This window comes from Gekko japonicus, unplaced genomic scaffold, assembly GCF_001447785.1.
Source record: "Gekko japonicus isolate JY-2015 unplaced genomic scaffold, Gekko_japonicus_V1.1 scaffold437, whole genome shotgun sequence".
Lineage (NCBI taxonomy): Eukaryota > Metazoa > Chordata > Lepidosauria > Squamata > Gekkonidae > Gekko > Gekko japonicus.
The window spans coordinates 279,185-299,880 of NW_015160223.1; the positions used below are offsets into that span (position 1 = coordinate 279,185).

The window sequence follows — 20,696 nt, forward strand, 5'->3', positions numbered from 1 at the left end:
CTGTTGTAAGTTTCCTCCTTTTTAGTTCTCTCATTTGAGTATTTGAAATCACATGTGAGATTCAATTGGAAGAATATTTTCTATAGAGGAGCTCATGTAGCCTAATAATGACAAGACATACCTGGAAGACTGTTTGCGTTAAGGGTTAGTGTTGATTTGGTGGCTGCTGAAATACATGGATTTCCAGGGCAGTGGGTTTTTATAGAGAGAGGGAGAAAGAAAAACTTGGGATTACTTGATCCAGCAAATATGTTGGGTTTTGTATATCATCTAAATTAGTTGCTGTTTCCCACATCAGGATCTTATCTAAGGGAATCTTTGGAAGCGATTTCTCAGATTACAGCTTTAGTATTGATCTGAGCCACACCCATGGTGTGGCAAGTGGACCTCTCTGACTGATAGCTTTGGTCTCATTGCCTATTTTTCTATCATGACAGAGTACTGGAGTTTACTCTGAGCAATTCTGCTGTTCCTCCTGTCCTCAGTAAATTCCAGCCAGGCTTTGGTATGTACTTGTCACCCTAGAGTCAGCTGGTCATGGTGGACTGACCTCATCCTTCTGGTGTTTGGAAGCTGGTAGTGGTAGATACAATGTTGCTTTCTGAAGTTATTTTTCTCTAGCTTTTAAAGGAGAAAATCTGCTGGCAATGGCTTTATGTGCTTATTTGACATCTTGAGTGTTCCTCACTGCTGAGGTTTGATCTCCTATCATTTGCTGCTCTGTGTCTTTTCCATTTGATCAGGGGAAATTCCCTATCTGATGAGGCTGCTTCCATCTGTCTTGAGTGTAGGTGTATAGATAAGTTATTCAGATGTACTTTCCCTGTCCTTCTGTCTGCCAGTGTGGGAACTGATGATGAATTATGGAGAGTCCCCATAAATAGGTATACCAAACACTTTAAACTGTGTCCATGCATCACAAATTCTGTGCCCAGAAAAGCTGAGCTCTGTAACTTTCATAAATGTTGTAGATTGTATGACATATATTACTACAGGCAAACTCTTCAGTGCTAGTGAAGTGAGAGGGTAGGGAGCTACATAAGAGCCCGAAGCCCCTCCCTGAACTGCTGGGAGTCTGTTTTAGCCACCCTTCTACCTTCTGAGGTATCAGCACTCATCGCCTCTCACAATTTCTTGCTTGCTTTAAAAAAATAAAAACTGAGATAGGAAACTGAATTCTGCATCTCACACCAGTACAAAGTCACAGTATATGCACAGCTCTAGCGATAATTCAGAAATGAGTTTGGCCCCTGAATTTCAGGTAAACATATTAAAACCCTTCTTGTGATAGGAATGACCTACGGGAGTGTACCTCCCACTGATTTAAAATCTCTCCTCAAAACCAACTTGTTTGTAAAGCCTTTTACATAACCCCTTATTCCCCATCCCTTACAAAAATATGCCTAAGTTTGTGTTACTGGAATGTCTACATGCCTACATTCTTTCCTTGCATCTCCAGCTCCTCCTTCCTACTTACTTCTGTTTCCTTTAAGACAGATCTTAGATTATAAATCCTTCAGGGTAGGGGTGTGATGTCTTTAAGTGTGTACACATTAAAACTACTATGTAAAAAATAGTAGTAACAAGAAGTGGGACCCGCGATACTTGCGGGGAGGGGGAGTATTCCCCACAGCTCCCCACCTGCAGAAGCAGCAGCAGGTGAGCGCTGGGGAGACAGTTGCCAGGGCATTCTCTGTGCATGCACAGGGAACGCTGCTTTACTTTTGGGGGGATTTAAGTATCCCCCCTATAATTTTTAAAACTTTTTAGATTTTTCTGCACACCTAGGGATTGCCCTAAATGTGCAGGAAAATCTCCCTGCCCCCCAAGTGCCCCTGATGTGTGGATTTAGATATCCGCACGGAGGGGGCAACTTGGCTATTAGATATACTTGAGTGAATGGGAACTGACACAGGAAGTAGCTGTAAAATGGATGATTTTTAGCTTTTTAGATTATGAATTTTTTAAGGTCAGGCTATATAGTCTTGTTCCTGACTTTTTCATAATGTAATGAAACAGACACTTTTCTTGTAATCTGGTACATCTAAACACTGACAATTATTAACAGTTTCCCAAGATGTATGTGGGGGAAGGGCTTCACTTCTTAAATTCTTCTGAGTATTTCTGTGGATAGTTATACAGAAACTGCAGAATTCTAATTTTCTTATTATTTCTAGACAGCAAAGATGAGAATGGCAAGACCCAAAGAGCTGATGGTCTTATTGTGAAGAAAATCAAGAAAAAGAAGAAAAAGAAACACAGAGAAGACATGAGGGGGAGACATCTGAAAATGTACAACAAAGAAGTGCAGACTGTGTGTGCTGGTCTTACCCGTATCAACAAAGAGATTTTGACTCCGGGGGAGAGTGATAACTTGGAAGATGACAAGGAATCTTTTAGGTATCTAAAAGATGAACAGCTGTGTCAGTTGAATTTGGGCATGGAAGAATACAGAATACCCCAGGGAGTGCAGTCTCCGTTTACTACCCACCAGGAGCATTCTGTTCGCAGCAACTTCTTAAAAACAGGCACTAAATTTAGTAACTTTATTCATGAAGAACATCAGTCAAATGGTGGAGCTCTGGTCCTTCATGCCTACATGGATGAACTCTCATTTTTGTCTCCAATGGAGATGGAGAGATTTGCAGAAGAGTTTCTTGCTTTGACATTCAGTGAAAATGAGAAAAATGCAGCTTACTATGCGCTAGCTATAGTCCATGGGGCAGCTGCCTACTTGCCAGATTTCTTGGATTACTTTGCTTACAACTTTCCTAACACTCCAGTGAAAATGGAAATCCTTGGCAAGAAGGATATTGAAACAACAACAATCTCAAACTTTCACACTCAGGTAAGAGAAGTTTTCTTAAATATGTAAGATAACATAAAAGAATCCTAGCACTATTGAAGGACTCACACGAGACACTGTCTTTGAGGGTTGAAGCACCGGTCTGCCCTTTGAGGCAGCAGGCGTTTATTTTATACACTCTGCTCTCAACATAAGATGAGACTGTGGTTTACACAATACATGAAACAAAGGAAAACCAGATGCTCAGGCAGAATGTCCGGAATGTTTGCATAGCATAATTACTAGTGATAACAAGCTACTCCTGGTGCCTAAGATGCCTGCATGGACAAGATGGGCAAAGGTCAGAATTAGTGTACCAAGTCACTGATCTACCTTATGTTAACAGAGGCAGGATGTAGTGAGATCAAGATTGGTGTGCCATATCGTTAATCTTCCCTAATCTCAACCAAAGCCCAGACTTCATATCAGTCTGTGTCTGTGACACCTGTTACCTTAAACTGGTTAGTGCACACCTTGCCAGCCTCTGTAGCTGAATCTTGGATACCACCCTAACTACTTTTATTTCACACAGCCAGGACTCCTCTACTTCTTTCCCCAGTGTTCCAACATAAAATTACATTGCTTGGCATTCCCTCAGTGATCCCTACTTCCTTCCGATTTTTAACAAGGTATTTGTGTGTTGGTTTTTAGTAGCATTTAAGATGGTATTTTAATTTGTATGTTTTAATTTGTTAGCTACCTTGGTGGCCCTATGGGGTCAGAAAGGCAGGATAAAAATCTTGATGATGATGATGATGATAAGAATAAGAATAATAATTCTTTGTAGCCTCAGGTGAACTTACCTGTTCCTTACAGAAGTTATCCTCTGATATGCATAGATTGAATTTTATGCCAGGATTTTCCATAGATAAGAACTTAGTGTCCCAAGAACTGAGTGTCCCAAGAGTTCCTGTTTATGCACAAGACAAATCTGTAGGGACTTTCTCAGGGAGTTTAATTTTTCCCTTTCTTCCTACGTAAGTCTTAACTGCTATGTTAAACTGATAATAGGCATTAAACATCTACAGAGGTTCTGTTTTGAAAATATCTATAGTACTCATGACTAGTCTGCTTTATTAAAATGAAAAGCATTTGCAAACATAGCACTGATGAACTTGAACTAAAGAAGGTCCTTCCTGTCTAGTTCTCACATGGATGGCCACGGGCAGCCTTATTACTATGTACCTTTTCTTCATAATGGTTAGACTTTGTCAAAAAACTCCTGTTCTTGTACAAATGTCTGAACAGAGAATCTTGACTAATATCTCATGAGATCTATTAGCAATTTGAGGTTGCCTAGCGACCAAGACACTGGAGCCTGGACCTAGGCAATCATAACTAGAAATAAGGTTGGGATAGGGTTGCCAATTTTGGTTTAGGAAATTTCTAGAGATTTTGGGGTGGAGCTGGGGTAGGGTATAATGTCAGAGTATAATGCCATCAAGTCCAAAGCATCCATTTTTGCCAGGTGAACTCATCTCTGTTGCCTAGAGAACAGTTGTAATTCCAGGAGATCTCCGGACCCCACCTAGAGGCTTGCATCCCTAGTTTGTGAGAAGGAGACAGTGAGGAGGAAGGGAGGTGAGCGAGGGGAGGGAAAATAGGTGGATGTAAAGAGAAGGCTGGAGAAGAGAATGAAAGGAAAACAGGGTGAGGATAGAGACAGTAGAGAAGGCTGGGAAAAGTAAAAAATGGGGTGGGAGGAAGAAAGCAGAGAAAAACAGGAAGAGAGAACGTGTGTGTGTGTGGGGGGGGAGACAGGATTTCTTCTTGTGGAAGTTTCTCCAGTCCCCAGCTTGTAATACTTCTAAATTGCTTGTGCCCAAAAGTTTTAGATGTTTTGTTGGGATCCAAAGGTTTTCCTTCAACAGAAGGGGTTATTTTTGCTGAACCCCCCCCCACTGGTCCTGTCCCTAAGGAGGAGCATTTTGGAGATCTTTGTGGGCTGGAGTAGAAGAGAATCAATGAAACTTTCCTTTCTTCTACTGGTGGAGATGACTTTCATTAATGGAAAATGAGCTGTGCATTCAACGCATTGTTCTATGATGCCAGTGTCTGAAAAAACATGTTTTGGTTGAATGTCACACAAGTTTGCCTTATGTGGTTGTATCTGTGCTTTTGATGTTAGTCTTCTTGTTGTGAAGGCCTGGAGGGAAACCAGAATAATTCGGGGGGGGGGGGAACAGTTCTTTCTTTTTTTTCTGAGGACTTTTTCAATTTTCCCAGTGGAAAACATGAGGAAAACTGAAAAAAAAACAACACCTACATTTAATTCGTTTGCAGTTCGTAAAATGTGCTAAGATAGCATAGAACACTTTGCAGGTCTCTCTGGCTTTTAATATTGGGTATATTTGCAATTGTAGAAAACATAAGAAGAGCCCTGCTGGATCAGACCAATGTTCCATCTAGTTCAGCATCCTGTTCCACACAGTGGCCAACCAGTTCCTCTGGGTAGCCAACAACACAGAGGCCGAGGCTTTCCCCTGATGTTGCCTCTTGGCTCTGGGATTCAGAGGATTAAATGTGGAGGTTCCTCTCAGTTACCATGGCTAGTAGTCATTGATAGACTTGTCCTCCATGAATCTATCTAATCCCCTTTTAAAGCTGTATATTCCTCTGGCCATCACTACATCTTCTGGCAGTGAATTCCACATTTTAATCACCCTCTGTGTAAAGTCATAGTACCTTTTGTCTGTGCTGAACCTACTGCCCATCATTTTCACTGGATGCCCTTGAGTACTAGTATTTTGGGAGAGGGCGAAAAAGATTCTCTTTGTCAACTCTCTCTCCACCCAATGCATAACTTTATAAATCTCTATCATGTCCCCCCCTTAATCTTCTCTTTTCTAAACTGAAAAGACCCAGAGTCTTCAGCCTTTCCTCAGAGGGAAAGTGCTCCAACCCCCTCATCATCTTGGTTGCCCTTCTATGCACTTTTTACAACTCTGCAATGTTGTCCTTTTTGAGATAGGGAGACCAGAACTGTACACAGTATTCCAAATGAGGCTACACTATAGTTCTATATAGGAGCATTACGGTATTGGCCGTTTTATTATCAGTCCCTTTCCTAATAATCCCTAATGTAGAGTTTGCCTTTTTCACTGCTGCAGCACACTGGGTTGACACTTTCATGAGTTATCCACCACAACCCCATGATCTTTTACCCTGTCAGTCTCAGAAAGTTCAGACCCCATTAGCCTATACTAGAAGTGGAGATATTTTGTCCCATTGTGCATCACTTTACACTTACCAACACTGAACTTCATTTGTGACATTGTCGCCCACTCACCCAGTTTGTGGAGGTCCTCTTGGAGCTCTTCACAGTCAGCCTTAGTTTTCACCATCCTGAATAATTTGGTCATCTGCAAACTTGGCCACTACACTTACTCACCCCTAGTTCCAGATCATTGATGAATAAATTAAATAGTACTGGCCCCAATAACTTATCCTTGTGGGACGCTACGTCTTCCCTCCATTGTGAGAACTGTCAATTTATTCCTACTTTTCGCTTCCTGTTATTTTACCAGTTTTTAATCCATAACAGAGCCCATCCTCTTATTCCATGACTGCTATGTTTACTCAGGAGCCTTTGGGGGAGGCACCTTGTCAAAAGCCTTTTGAAAGTCCAGGTGTAGACTTCTGGTTTATGACGGCGCGCTGAGCAGACTCACCTCCCGGACCTCCCGGGGGTGAAGCTGCGCACCAGCAGAAAGGAGGGGGGGCGAGGCATCGCTCCCCCCCCGGAGCCTGGCTGAAAGGCTCCTAGCCATGGGACTTCTGAGAGGTCGCCTCTTCGCCAGCACGATGCTGGGGAATCGAGGCGCTTCTCCGTCCCGACGGTCCTCCTGCTGAGTGTCCAAATGGAACTAGTGAGGCTGACCGGGACAAGCGCTGGAGATCGAGCGGTTAAAACGGAGGCTAAGCGATGTCGTATGACCGAATATGAACTGTGAGTCGGATTAGAGCGTATTTGCTAATTTAAAAAGAAAGCTCCCTACCCCACGGACTAGAAAGTAAAGCAAGCGGGGGAGGGGCTCTCCCATGCGCATAAACTTAAAAGCGAGACCCGGGGGGGGGGGGAGCGGAAGCAAAAGCAACGAAATCTGTTGGGAAAGACTTACCAAGGCGCGTATGAGCGCATATTCAGAGACTTTAAAAATCTTTGCAAAAGTAAACAATCCATAAAGATGGCGGGGAAGAGGACTGAGAAAGAAAAACGTTCAAAAGCGAAAGTAGCTGAGAGCCCACGACCGGAAGGAACCACCAAGCTGGCCAAAACGTTGGCAGAATCCCTGCACCCCTGCTGGACCAGATGATTAATCTCAAGGAACAGCTGTCAACAATGAACCAATGCATCACTACTCAGCAGTTGCAATTGAATGAGACTCTTAAAATTCCAGAACAGACAGCTGAGAAAGTGAAAGAAGTTGATGCCACTGCTCAAAAGGTGAAGAAAAAGGTATAAAAATTGGAAAAGAAGCAAGTTTCTACAGAAGAACAGCTTTTACAATTACAAATGGAGAAGGCAAACCTGGTCCTTCGTTTCCAGGGTGTCCCAGAGACTAAGGGCGAGAACCTGAAGCAAATGATGAGTGAAGCACTGGCCCCAGTGACAGATTTGAAGGCGGAATTTTTGATGAGCGAGATGAATGTAGCCTATAGGTCGTATTCCGGATATATAAAGAAAAATAATCTGCCTGGGGAAATAGTAATGAGATTCTCGAAGAGGCACGTGAGGGATTCAATCCTGAGAGCGACAGCGGGGTCACCTGTGAATATTGGGGACAATACTATCAGGATCCTGAAAGATATCCCATTTGAAATAAGACAAAGGAGAAAGAAATAAAAAGATTTAATTCTTTTTCTTCAAACACAATTGTGTACAGGTGGCTAATTCCAGAGGGTGTAACCTTCAAACTTCAGGATAAAAAAGAAAAGATTGACTCTGTTTCCAAAGCACGGGAGTTTCTGAGAATCCAGTTGGGAGAGCCAGAGGAGGTGGAAAAAGAGGAGAAGGACAGTAAGTCCAGTGGCGAGCTGGACTCGGTGTCTCCCGGAGAGGACTCTCTTTCTGAGAAAGGGGCAGCGGCTCCTAAAAGTCCTTAAAAACTGCGGAAAAGACAGGATAAGAAAAATGAAGACTGAAGGACTCTGAATTGTGCCTTTGAAAATATTGTTGTTAATAATGAGATGCTCTGGGGTTTCTTTCCAAAAATTAAATCTAAGACTTAAAAGTTACATTAGCATGTCTGACTAAGTTCATAAAATTGTTAGCGTTTTAAGGGATGGCTTTGTACTTAAGCTAATTTGATGATCTCCTCTCTTGGGTTTTTAGTTAGCAATGGGTATCTTTTCTTTCTCCTTAACTGTAGTTCCCCTCCCCTATTTTTGTTGTAGTTTGTAGTCCTTATATAAAATGCAAATAAAAAAAAAAAGTCCAGGTGTATAGGAAAACCTAGTATCCTGGCAATCCTAGCCCAAAATGGCTTACAAAAACATTCTCCCCTCCTCTATTTTACCTTTGCACCAACCATGTGATGTGCGTTACATTGAAATCTGGGTGTTCCATATCCTAGTCTGACACTCTAACCACCACATCACACATTCATCTCTTGTTCTTATGAAGTAGAGAAACTGAGTCTATTTAGGGCTTGCAAGATTTTAGTTTGCTTACTTATGGATCAAAGTAAATATGTCTTCAAGCATAGTGAGATAGTGCTGGAGCTGTCAACGAAGAAAGTTTCAAGGGGGGAGGGTTGATAGAACATACTTTAAATTTGGGGAGTACAGGAGTACAGATAAACAATGTAATTGTCCATGCAATTGTTTCTGAATAGTTGCATTGGAGAGAACTGCTGGCCCATGAGAGAAATCAGGCAGAGCCCTAACTGTCTCTCTACATAGACCCAGTCTCTTGCATATTGTTTATACACTGATCCCATATATGCCCATTGGCATTGTCTTGTTCCTCCAGACACTTTTACTCCTCAGTCTCACACGAAGGGATCATCCCTTCTTGGAGCTGTTAGCTTTGTAACACTGGAATTTTTTCCTCTTACTCAGCCCTTCCCGACTATCTTAGGCTAGTCTGGAAGAGTGTTGCTTGTGGTATGTATTGTGGTAAACTATTCCAAAAGTTTCTCGGCAAGCATAAGACTTAAGTATACAAAGGAAAAGTGCAATAATGAAGGCTGATTCTCAGGCTTTTCTGTGTGGTCCAGTAAGACTGGTTTTATTTATTCTTTTTTACTTATTTATTCTTATCTTGTCTTTGCTTTTAAGCAACCTATACACTATAATTTAAAATACAGTACCGAAATCAGAGTGAGAGGATTCCATTAAACACTCCATTTAAAAACTCTTTAGCTTGGATTGCAAAAGTACAAGGAGAAACATGGAAGCAGTTTCCCCCCCTTTTTCTTCTGGGAAGGAAGGGGGAGGAGTAACTGCAAGCCATCTGTCTGGAGCAGAGTACTTCTCTTCTGCTCTGTCCCATTTTCCTGGGAGGGCACAACCTGTCTTTTAAGCTGTCTATCTATGGGAAACTGCTAGCAAACTTAAACTTGCAAGTAAGCTTCTTTTCTTTTAGAGCCAACATGGTGTAATGGTTAAGAGTGGCGGCCTCTAAATCTGGAGAACCAGGTTTGATTACCTACTCCTCCATATGAAGCCTGCTGGGTGACCTTGGGCCAGTCACAGTTGCCACAGAACTCTCTGAGCCCCACCTATCTCACAAGGTGTTGTGGGGAGAGAAAAGGAAGGCAGTTGTAAGCCACTTTGAGACTCCTTCAGGTAGAGAAAAGCAGGGTATAAAAACCAACTCTTCTTCTCTACTAGAATTGACCATAGATTTCACAATACCATACCATAACATACCAGTGTATTGCACTGAGTGTAACTTATAAGACTGTCTGCCAACTGCTCAGAAACCATGGGTGTGTGCTTGGTGCAAGGAGTCCTGGTTCTTAGGAAACATGTTTGCACCCTCGATGCCAAGGTGGATGACCTGGAGAAGCAGAGACAGTCAGTTAGGCACACGGATAAAACTCTCGGGGACTTGTTAGATGTATCCCACTCTGAGAATGGCAACCCCACTGCTGTCGGGGCATGAGGGTCAAGGGGAAACAGGGCGCCATGCTGATGAAAAGGGGAATGTTCCCTCAGAAGGGACCTCTTCTTCAGTTGGTGAACAGGTATCCTTTTGCACCAAGGAGCCATCCCTGGGCAGGGGGGGAGGGGATCTCTTGGTAGTTGGTGATTCGATCCTTAGGCATGTAGATAGATGGGTTGCAAAGCTGCATACTGACCGCCTGGTGACTTGCTTGCCTGGTGCAAACATATCGGACATTATGTGTGGTCTAGATAGGCAGGTGGACAGTATTGGGCAGGAGCCAGTGGTCGTGGTACATGTTAGCACCAATGATGTGGGGAAATGTATGGTCCTGGAGGAAAAAATTAGGCTGCTAGGCAGGAGACTCAAGGACAGGACATCCAAGGTAGCCTTCTTGGAAGTGCTGCCTATTCAATGTGCCGGGCCAGCTAGACAGGCACAAATTAGGCATCTCAATGCATGGATGAGGCAATGGTGCAAGGAGGAAGGGTTTAAGTTTGTGAGGCACTGGGATGCTTTTTGGAACAAGCAGAACCTGTACAAAAGAGATGGCCTCCAGTTGTCCCGAGAACAAACCAGGCTGCTGGCACTTAAAATCAAACATGTGGCAGAGCGATTTTTAAACTAAATATTGGGGGGGGGGGATGACAGGATATGAAACGTCTCTGGTTTGAGATGGCTGATCTCTAAGAGATGAAGGGTTAACTGTTACTGTTCTAGGGGGAAATGGATTAGGACTGGCCACTGAGAGGATGACAAAACAATAGATGCCACAGGAGGAACCTGTCTGGGAAATTATAGATGTTTATATACAAATGCTAGAAGTGTCCGAGGTAAAATTGGGGAACTGAAACGCTTAGTGTCAAAGGAGAACATAGACATTGTGGGCATTTCAGAAACTTGGTGGGATGAGGATAATCAGTGGGATACAGTGATTCCTGGCTATAAATTATATTGGAAGGATAGGAAGGGAAGGGTTGGAGGTGGAGCGGCCCTGTATGTCAGAGAGGGTAAACAGTCCAGTAAGACCGAGAATGTAAGAGAAATAGATTCACTTACAGAAATGCTATGGGTGGAAATAGTGAGCTCCAAAGAAGCTTAACTCTGAGAGTTATCACCTACCAGATCGAAGGTTGGGGATGATTTTAAAAACAGCAAGATAATTAAGGAAAGCAGCTAGATGAAATAATTGTGTTGTAATAGGTGGTTTTAACCACCCACACATTAATTGGGTCAATATGTGTTCAAGTCCGGAGAAAGAGATTGGGTTTCTAGATATTCTCAATGACTGTGCCATGGAGCAGATGGTCACTGAACCTACCGGGGGAAGGCAATCCTGGATTTGGTCCTAAGTAATGCTGAAGACTTGGTGAGAGCTGTAATTGTGATAGTACCTGTTGAAAACGATGACCATAATGCTATTGAGTTTAACATTTATGTTACTAGGGAACTTTAATCTTATTTCCTTAGAAGCACATTGATTCATAAATGTTGAGCAGCGGAAAATACTTATTCCTTATTTTTTGGATGCAAGGGCTAAAAGTCAAATCCCTCTGGGAAGCCTGGAGGCTATTTAAAACTACAATCCTAGAAGTTCAGATAAAATGTATATCACAGGTTAGGAAAGGCACAAATAGGTATAAAAAGGGTCTGCATGGTTAACAAAGTGATGGAAGCAGTAGAAGGTAAGAAGGTAAGTGGTGGAAGTCTAGTTTGAGTGAGGTGAATAAAAGGCAGCACAGGCTTTGGCAAATAAAATGCACGTCAGTGATCAGACATGTAAAAAGGGAGTTTGATGAACTTATTGCAAAAAACATATAGACCAATAATAACATTTTCTTCAAATACATTAGTAGTAGGAAACCAGCCATGTAGGCAGTGGGACCCATGGATGTCCAAGGGGGGTAAAAGGATTACTAAAGGATGATAGGGAAAGGGCGGAGATGCTGAATGGGTTTTTTTAGCCTCTGTCTTCACTGTTGAAGATGGGAGATGCTTGTCCACTCCAGGACCACCAATATCAGGAGGAGTATCAAAAGACCGGAGTCAGATTGAGGTGATGAGAGAGGGTCCTACGATTGATGGACAAATGAAAAACTGACAAATCACCAGGCCCAGATGGCATACATCCAAGAGTTTTGAAAGAACTCAAATGTGAACTTGTGGATCTCCTGACAAAAAATGCAATCTGTCACAAAAATCTGCCTCCATTCCCAAAGACTGGAAGGTAGCTTATGTAACTGCAGTCTTTAAAAAAAGGTTCCAGAGGTTCCAGAGGAGATCTGGGAAATTACAGGCTGGTCAGTCTGTTGTTGATATCGGGTAAGTTGGTAGAATCCATTATTAAAGATAGAATTAGTAGGCACATTGATGAACAAAAGCTATTGAGGAAGAATCAGCATGGATTCTGTAAGGGAAGATCTTGTCTCACTAACCTGTTAGAATTCTTTGAGGCAATGAACAAGCATGTGGACAAGGGTGACCCAATAGATGTTGTTTACCTAGACTTCCAAAAAGCTTTTAATAAAAGTTCCTAATCAAAGGCTCCTAAGTAAACTCAACAGTCGTGGAATAAGAGGACAAGCCCTTTTGTGGATTAAAAAGTGGTTAATTAACAGGGGACAGAGAGTGAGTATAAATGGGCAGTTTTCACAGTGGAAGGTGGTTAGCAGTAGGGTACTGCAGGGCTCGGTACTAGATCCGGTGCTTTTTAACTTGTTCATTAATGATTTGGAATAGGGAATAAGCAGTGAAATGGCTAAGTTTGCAGATGACATTAAATTGTTCAGGATGGTGAAAACCAGGGAGGACTGTAAGGTGCTCCAGAGGGGTCTGTTGAGGCTGGATGAGTGGGCATCAGCATGGCAAATGAGGTTCATTGTGGGCAAGTGCAAAGTAATGGACATTGGAACCAAAAATCCCAACTATAAATACACATTGATGGGGTCCGAACTGGCGGTAACTGACCAGGAGAGAGATCTTGGAGTCATGGTAGATAACTCACTGAAAATGTCAAATCAGTGTGGGACTGCAATAAAAAAGGCCAACGCTATGCTGGGTATTATTAGGAAGGGAATTGAAAACAAATCAACCAGTATCATAATGTCCCTGTATAAATCGATGGATTTGGAATACTGTGTACAATTCTGGTCACTGAACCTCAAAAAAGATGTTATAGCATTGGAAAAGGTGCAAAAAAGGGCAACTAAAATGATTAAGGGGATGGAACACTTTCCTTATGAAGAAAGGTTAAAAAAGTTAGGGCTCTTTACCTTGGAGAAACCACATCTGAGGGGTAACATGATAGAGGTTTACAAACTTATGCATGGGATAGAGAAGGTAGAGAAATAAGTACTTTTCTCCTCTTCCCACAATACAAGAACTTGTGGGCACTCAATGAAATTGATTAACAGTAGGTTTAGAACAGAGAAAAGGAAGTACTTCTTCACCCAAAGAGTAATTAACACATGGAATTCACTGCAGCAGGAAGTGGTAGCAGCTACAAGCATAGACAGCTTCAAGAGGGGATTGGATAAACATATGGAGCAGAAGTCCATCAGTGGCTATTAGCCACACGGTATAGATGGAACACTATGTCTGGGGCAGTGATGCTCTGTATTCTTGGTGCTTGGGGGGGGGGGTCAACAGTGGGAGGGCTTCTGGAGTTTTGGTCCCACTGGTGGACCTCCTGACAACACCTGGGTTTTGGCTATTGTGTGACACACAGTGTTGGATTGGATAGGCCATTAGCATGATCCAGCACAGCTTCTCTTCTGTTCTTATGTTCTCTTAACATGCTGTATTAAGTAGTTTAAATGTTGTGCCATAGAACAAAAATGCACTGTAACTTCTTGATACCCTCTCAGGTCAGTCGAACGTATTGCTGTGGAACCTACAGAGCAGGTCCGATGAGGCAGATCAGCCTTGTTGGAGCAGTGGATGAAGAAGTTGGAGACTATTTCCCAGAATTTCTTGATATGTTGGAAGAATCTCCATTTCTTAGAGTAAGCATTATTTTTGCTACATATTAAAGTTTATTCTTTAAAATGAGAGTAAATTATATTACTGGCATTACTAATATCTGTAATACATTACTAATCAGTAATTGAATAGCTGGGGACTCGAACAAACAAAATTATGTATACCTATTTTTTTGCATGACCAAATGGTAACACTGAATTGGGTCCAAAACACTAGGGACAGAGTTCACAGAGCAGGTCTGTTACTTCATGCCCCTCAAAATTGCTCCTTTGTGGCAGGGAGACTCTTGGGAACAGAGTGGGATGCAGTACAGGGGGTTGTAGCTCTGGGGGAATTGGCAGAAATATATCTTTAATTCCTTGGCAGGCTGTAGTGTCCCCCCTCCCGTTTGCTGCATACTATTCTGTTCCACAACTTCTAGAGAGATGTTGTATAGGATGCAGAAGGGGTAGAGAGAGACATTTCATGAAAATAGTTATTATGGGAGTGCAATTTTTTTTAATCGGTATTTTGCAGTTCAGGTCTATTGGACCCGACATTTTTTTGATATTTCCGAAAAATCCTGAATCCCAATACCGTTATGGTATTTGGATCCGTGATTTTATTTGCAATCCCAAATTTATTAGGGCAAGTTAATCAAGAGGGCTGTGGCAGTCCAGTTACAGAGCTTTTTGGATGACGCTTCCATCTTAGACCCCTTCCAGTCTGGCTTCCGCCTGGGACACGAGACGGAGACAGCACTGGTCACCCTCACAGATGACCTTCGGAGGCATCTGTATCGAGGCATATCAGCAGTGTTGCTGTTGCTAGACCCATCGGCAGCATTTGACCATCAGCTTCTGATCCACCGCCTCGCCAACACCCGGAGTCCAGGGGCTCGCATCCTTTCTTCAGGGTTGGGGACGAAGGGTGGCATTAGGGGAACAGCTGTCCTGAAGGCACCCACTGATCTGTGGAGTGCCCCAAGGGGCGGTACTCTCCCCAGTGTTATTTTTTTTTAATATAATTTTTATTATTTTCCACACTGAACTTAACATAACAACATCAACAACATCAACAAACCACTATACAGATATCCAACAACATAACACATATAACAAAAACAAAACAAACAAGAAAAAAAAATACAGATCTCCTCCTATTTCCTTTAGTAGGTACTTCATTTTGTTCCGACCTTTTATACAATTCCCCCTTATAGGCCTTGTATATTCAGTTATGTTCTAACCATCTATACACCTGTGACCAAACATTCTGAAAAACTGAATTCATATTCCCATGTATTTTTTGTGTTAAACTATTCATTTCTACCACTTCAAATATTTTGTTAATCAGATCCCTTCTACTTGGTACCTGATCACTCTTCCAATATTTTGCGAGCACAATTCTTGCTGCAGTTATTATATGCAAGATAAAATATTTTTCTTTTTTCTTCCAACTATCAGGGAATATGTTCAGAAGAAATATTTCTGGGTCTAGCGGAATTTGTCTATTAGTTATTTGCACTAACACCCTTTGCACCTCCTTCCAATATGGTTTCACTTCCTTACACGTCCACCAGACATGATAATAGGCGCCCAGCTGGACCCTACATTTCCAACATTTCCCGTCTGACCCCACAAATATTTGGGCTATCCTTTCTGGTACCATGTGCCACCGATGTATCATTTTAAACACATTTTCCTGTTATTGAACATCTACATGTGCCCCCTTGCCTAGATTGCTGAAAGGCATGGGCTTGGGTGTCTCCAGTATGCGGATGACACCCATCTCTATCTGTTGTTGGACGGCGGTCTGACTGTACACCAGAAGATCTGGACTGGGCATTGCAAACTGTGGCTGGTTGGCTTAGACTGAGTCGATGGAAATTTAATCTGACGAAGATGAAGGTCCTGTGCCTGAGTTGGGGTGGTCCGGGGGTAGGGATCCCACTCCTGACTTTCGCTGGGGCCTAGTTGGTGCCAGCGTCGGTGGTTAGGAGTTTGGGAGTGCTCCTGGATGCCTCCTTAACAATGGAGGCCCAGGTAGCAGCCACTGCCAAGGCAGCCTTTTACCATCTTTGGCTGATCAGGCAGTTGGTTCCCTTCCTCAATGTTGCAATGATCTGGCAGCAGTGATCCACTCAATGGTCACCTCGAGATTAGACTACTGTAATGTTCTCTACATGGGGCTGCCCTTGTCTCAAATCCTGAAGCTGCAACTAGTGCAGAATGCAGCAGCCAGGCTGCTGATGAGTATTCCCAGGCGGGAGCACATCCAGCCTGTACTAAAGGCACTGCACTGGCTGCCGATAGCATACCGGATTCACTTCAAGGTGCTTTAAAGCCATATATGGTCAGTGTCCGGCATACCTTAGGAACCGCCTTTCCCCACATGTTCACCGGAGAGCACTGCGTTCAGGGGCGCAAATCGGTTGGCACCGAGGAGTGTCCCTGGGCCCTGGCTATACCACCTTTGTAGCCTGTGTCCTGGCCTTAGCCTGTACCCGCTGCACAACAAAGTGAATTATATGGTCACCTAAGGCATATGGTAAATAATTTTGCTCCCGTTCTCTTAATGTCCCACCATTTTTAACTGTATTTAACTGTTTTAACTATATTTTTAATAATTGGTATTTATGCTTACGATTATGTATTATTGGTTTTAATTGTATTTTATAAGATGTCTGTAAGCCGCCGTGAGCCCACCTTTGGTGGGGAGGGTGGGGTACAAATAAAATAAAATAATAAATATTTGGGTCCAATAGACCTGAGAAAAATACCAGTTTTTTTTTTAAAGCCAACTCGATCCTGGGGCTGGTTTGGTTTCTCCTGCAGCGAGGTTTAAACTGCACTGCAGGAAAAGCTGGCCGCAGGATCTGTGTGCTGCAGGGAGGCCTCTCCCCACTGCAGGCAGACCTGGCTGGAATGGTTTCTCCTGCAGCACGGTTTAAACTGCATAGCAGGAGAAGCTGGCCCCAGGATCTGCACGCCATGGCTAGCAGATTGTTCCCTGTGGCACAGCAGCTTCTGGGGCTGGCTTCTCCTGCAGCCCAATTTAAACCAGGCTGCACGATAGCCAGCCCGAAGCCGAGGCAGGGGGAACAGTATGCTCTCTCCAGCACAGCTGATCCTTAGGCTGTTTTCTATAGTCCCTTTAAACTTTAAAGAGACTGCAGTGCAATCTCAGCAAACAGCTGAGAGGAAGGAGTAATCTGCTCCTGCCTCTCCACTGTTTTCGGTTCAACTGGTAGTTCCCAAATATGTCTGGGATTTTTTTCCCGGTTTTCCCCAGAAAACCTGGATTCATTTGGGATGCTGAAATATACCCTAAAAATACTGATAAGGTATTTTTCAGGTATATTTTTGGCTCGGGTAGATCTGAATGCACACCTCCAATAATGATCAAACCGAATGTATTCTGTTAAGAGAGAACTAGCATTTTATATAGATTTCTTTTGATGCTATGCCTGCTTATTAGGAGCCAATTTGTCCATTATGTTCTTTGGATTAGCTGATTCAGATTTCTTTTCTGGTATACAGATGACTTTGCCCTGGGGTACTCTTTCTAGCCTCAGACTTCAGTGCCGGTCACAAAGCGATGATGGCCCCATAATGTGGGTTAGGCCAGGAGAACAGATGATTCCGACAGCTGATATGCCAAAGTCCCCATTCAAACGACGCAGGTAATACTACTTTTGAGGACAACATTTTACAGTGGGAGGAAAGCTAATAATTATGTCTGGTTCTGGTCCTGAAATCAGGTCTGTTAGTCTCCATCCTGAAATATGTTACTGAACACATTCTTTTCCTGTTTACTTCTGCTTCCTTCTTCCTTGCTATTTTGTCCTTTTGTGCCAAGATCAGGGAACTGTTTCTGTTGCTGTTTAAAGGGCTATGAATCTCTATATAAACAATATATGAATGAATGAATGAATGAAGCATTTATTACGGCAAGAAGCCATAGAATGCACATGCTTAAATATAACATTCATATAACTGAATTTAAGACAATGAAATAAAACTCTATAAAAATACAGTCGTGCATAATAAAATAAAGGAAAAACATACAACTATTATAATATATTTGATCATGTATTTTGAATGCAGTAGCACGCTATCCAAAATTTTGCCACAGTTTCAGTAATTGTCCGGTTCCCATCGATTAACAATTGGTTACACTGCTCAGCACCTGCTTGTCCCACCATATCTGTTATGAGAGGAGTAATATATTTGTCACAGATCTTGTTATACCAGTTACATCTGAGCATCATCCACTTCAAATGTCTCAGGTTTATATCTAGCCAAAATGGCCTACAGGTTGGGTCTGTACATTTTAAATGGTACTTTCTTGGAGGATTATTCAGTTGAGTTTGCCTATATGTTGGGTCAGAGACTTAGCACTATTGGGTATATGTTAGCACGCGCTTCTCTATTACCTCTAATAATGAACTTTAAGGTGCTCCCATTCTTTGATAGCGACCACTTCCCCCTCTTTGTCCAATTTAAGTTTCCTTCTTTATTTCAAGCCACTTCCCTTCAGCCTTTACATGAAGGTCCCCTGGTATTAAGTCGTGGGGTGAGATGGTCTCCTCAGATGCAAGCAAAACTCAGAGAAGTAATTGAGGTTAAAGGTTCCCAAATTTCCAAAATTACCTGTCAGGAATTTAACATACACCTTCTTACATGTTATAATAGATTTGTCCAGGGTTTTAAAACTATTCTATGTGAACCTAAAGACCAACCCACCACATCTTACAAGAAATCCAAACCATGGTTTGATGTGGATTGCCAATAAGCAAGAAAAAGAGCTTTCTGCCCTTTACTATCAGTTTAAGAAATCAACTGGTGACCAAAGATTTGTAATCCAACAAGAACTCTAGTCACAAAAAAGGATTACAAACACCTAATCCAACAAAAGAAAAAAAAAAATTTGGGCGATTGGTCACTGATAAGAAACAAAATTTTCTCTCCCAGACTGTTCCCCCAGTACTGCCCTGCAAATGTGTTACTTTTTTTGAGCAATTGTATAAAGACTCCCCTTGAACCTCAGTGACAACTGCGGACATTTGCCTCCCTGGCTGCCAGTTTCTCAAGAGGAAATTAAATCTTATATTGTTCAATTAAAATCTGCTAAGGCTCCAGGGTCTGATGGACTGCCACCTGAATTTTTTAAAGAAAATATTGATTGGTAGGCACCCTTCCTTGCAGAACTTTTCACTTTTATCGATTCCTCAGGCCTTATCCCCTCAGAGTGAAATACAACAATAGTGGTCCCCATATTCAAAAAGGGCGCAAGAGAAGAGCCCACAAATTATCGGCCTATTAGCCTCTTATATATATGTAGCAAATTATATGCTAAACACCTTCTGGTAAAGCTTGAGGATTGGCTGATCCACGAAAACGTGATTGCAACAGAGCAAGCTGGTTTTAGAGAGTTTTAGATCCACATTGGGTCACTGCCTTACAGTTCAACACCTTATAGAAAAATACGCTGCTAAAGGCTCTAATTCACTTTTTGTGGCTTTCATTGACTGGAAAGCTGCTTTTGATTCAATATCAAGGCCGAAATTGTGGGCCATTTTAGAAGCTTCCTCAGTTGACAGAAGGCTCTTCTTTGTATTGTGTGCTTTTCATGATAACACTCATTTGCAGGTTAGGCTTAATAGAAAAGGAAATTTATCGGACCCTATTAACACCTATAGGGGAGTTGCTTACTAGCCCCTTCCCTGTTTGTATATTAATGATATAGTAAGTCACTTAGACTCCCCCAGTTTACATCCACCAAAACTTCAACAACATGTGTCTATCTTATTGTATGCCAATGATGCTGTCATCTTAGGTAGAACACCGGTTGGCCTTAGGAGAGCTCTCAGTAAGTTTGCAGACATTTTTTGATAAACAATATAATTGTTTGTGCATTGTATATGTCCAGCATTGTGTTATGTTTGTTTATTTGTTTTCATTCAATTATTTTAGATATACTTTATTTCAAATGCTGTTTTAATGATCAAATATTTTCTGCCTTGGAAACCTCTTTAGGTGGAAAGAAAGCACAGAAATATTTAAAATAAATAAAACAAATTGTCTATGCTTGAGGAGAGCATAATATTTTAAGCTGTCCGCCTTGATCTGTGATCTTTCAGTTGCTCTTTTGCTTTTAGCTATGTGTGTCTAAGTGTCATTGAAGTTAACAGGGTATAAGCAGTGGAATGCAAAATACCGGGCTGGATCGAGGGGTGTGCATTCAGATATTCCTGAGCTAAAGATACTCAAAAGCTGTTTTGGATAAGCATGGGGATATCTGGAGTGATCCAACACACTCTTGAAATTCTGGAGATTATCCCCTGGAATTTCGGGAGTGCTTCAGTGAGAGCAGGAGTGGGGAGGAGAGTGGAAGTTGGCCCTGGCAAACAGCTACTTGGTGCAGCCTAGTCACTTAAAATTTTTAAAAGCTATTTTGTGGGAAGTTTCTGAATGTCATGTCTATTCCCATAGAAAGTAATGGTCCTTAAAAGTGAGGCTGACAAGACAGCTGTTTGCTTGGTCCCTCCCCACTCTTGCTGACTTGGGGGGTGCATCCCTAAAATTGTTGTAGATCTGGGTGGCTTTTTAAAAAAAGGGCATGATTCTGAGGTGCTGGAATTACTAATCTGGAAAATAATTACATAAGTGATTCCCCACCAAACTTCAGATTAATAAAACCATGCCATTATAAAAACTCTGAAAAGAAATTAATTTTTTTAAGTGCATTGACGTAGTTGGAGCCAAAGCAAATCAGCAA

General features: G+C 42.2%; 1 protein-coding gene across 1 annotated transcript in view; it reads left to right on the forward strand.

Annotated features, from left to right (window-relative positions):
* RSBN1 (round spermatid basic protein 1) overlaps positions 1–20,696 on the forward strand; it is a 42,235-nt gene that overhangs the window by 17,783 nt on the left and 3,756 nt on the right. Inside the window, exons 2-4 of the mRNA XM_015411451.1 lie at positions 2,178–2,848; positions 13,823–13,960; positions 17,456–17,598. Coding sequence (XP_015266937.1) covers positions 2,270–2,848; positions 13,823–13,960; positions 17,456–17,598 — 860 coding nt within the window. The 5' untranslated portion in view covers positions 2,178–2,269. The remainder of the gene's footprint in view (positions 1–2,177; positions 2,849–13,822; positions 13,961–17,455; positions 17,599–20,696) is intronic.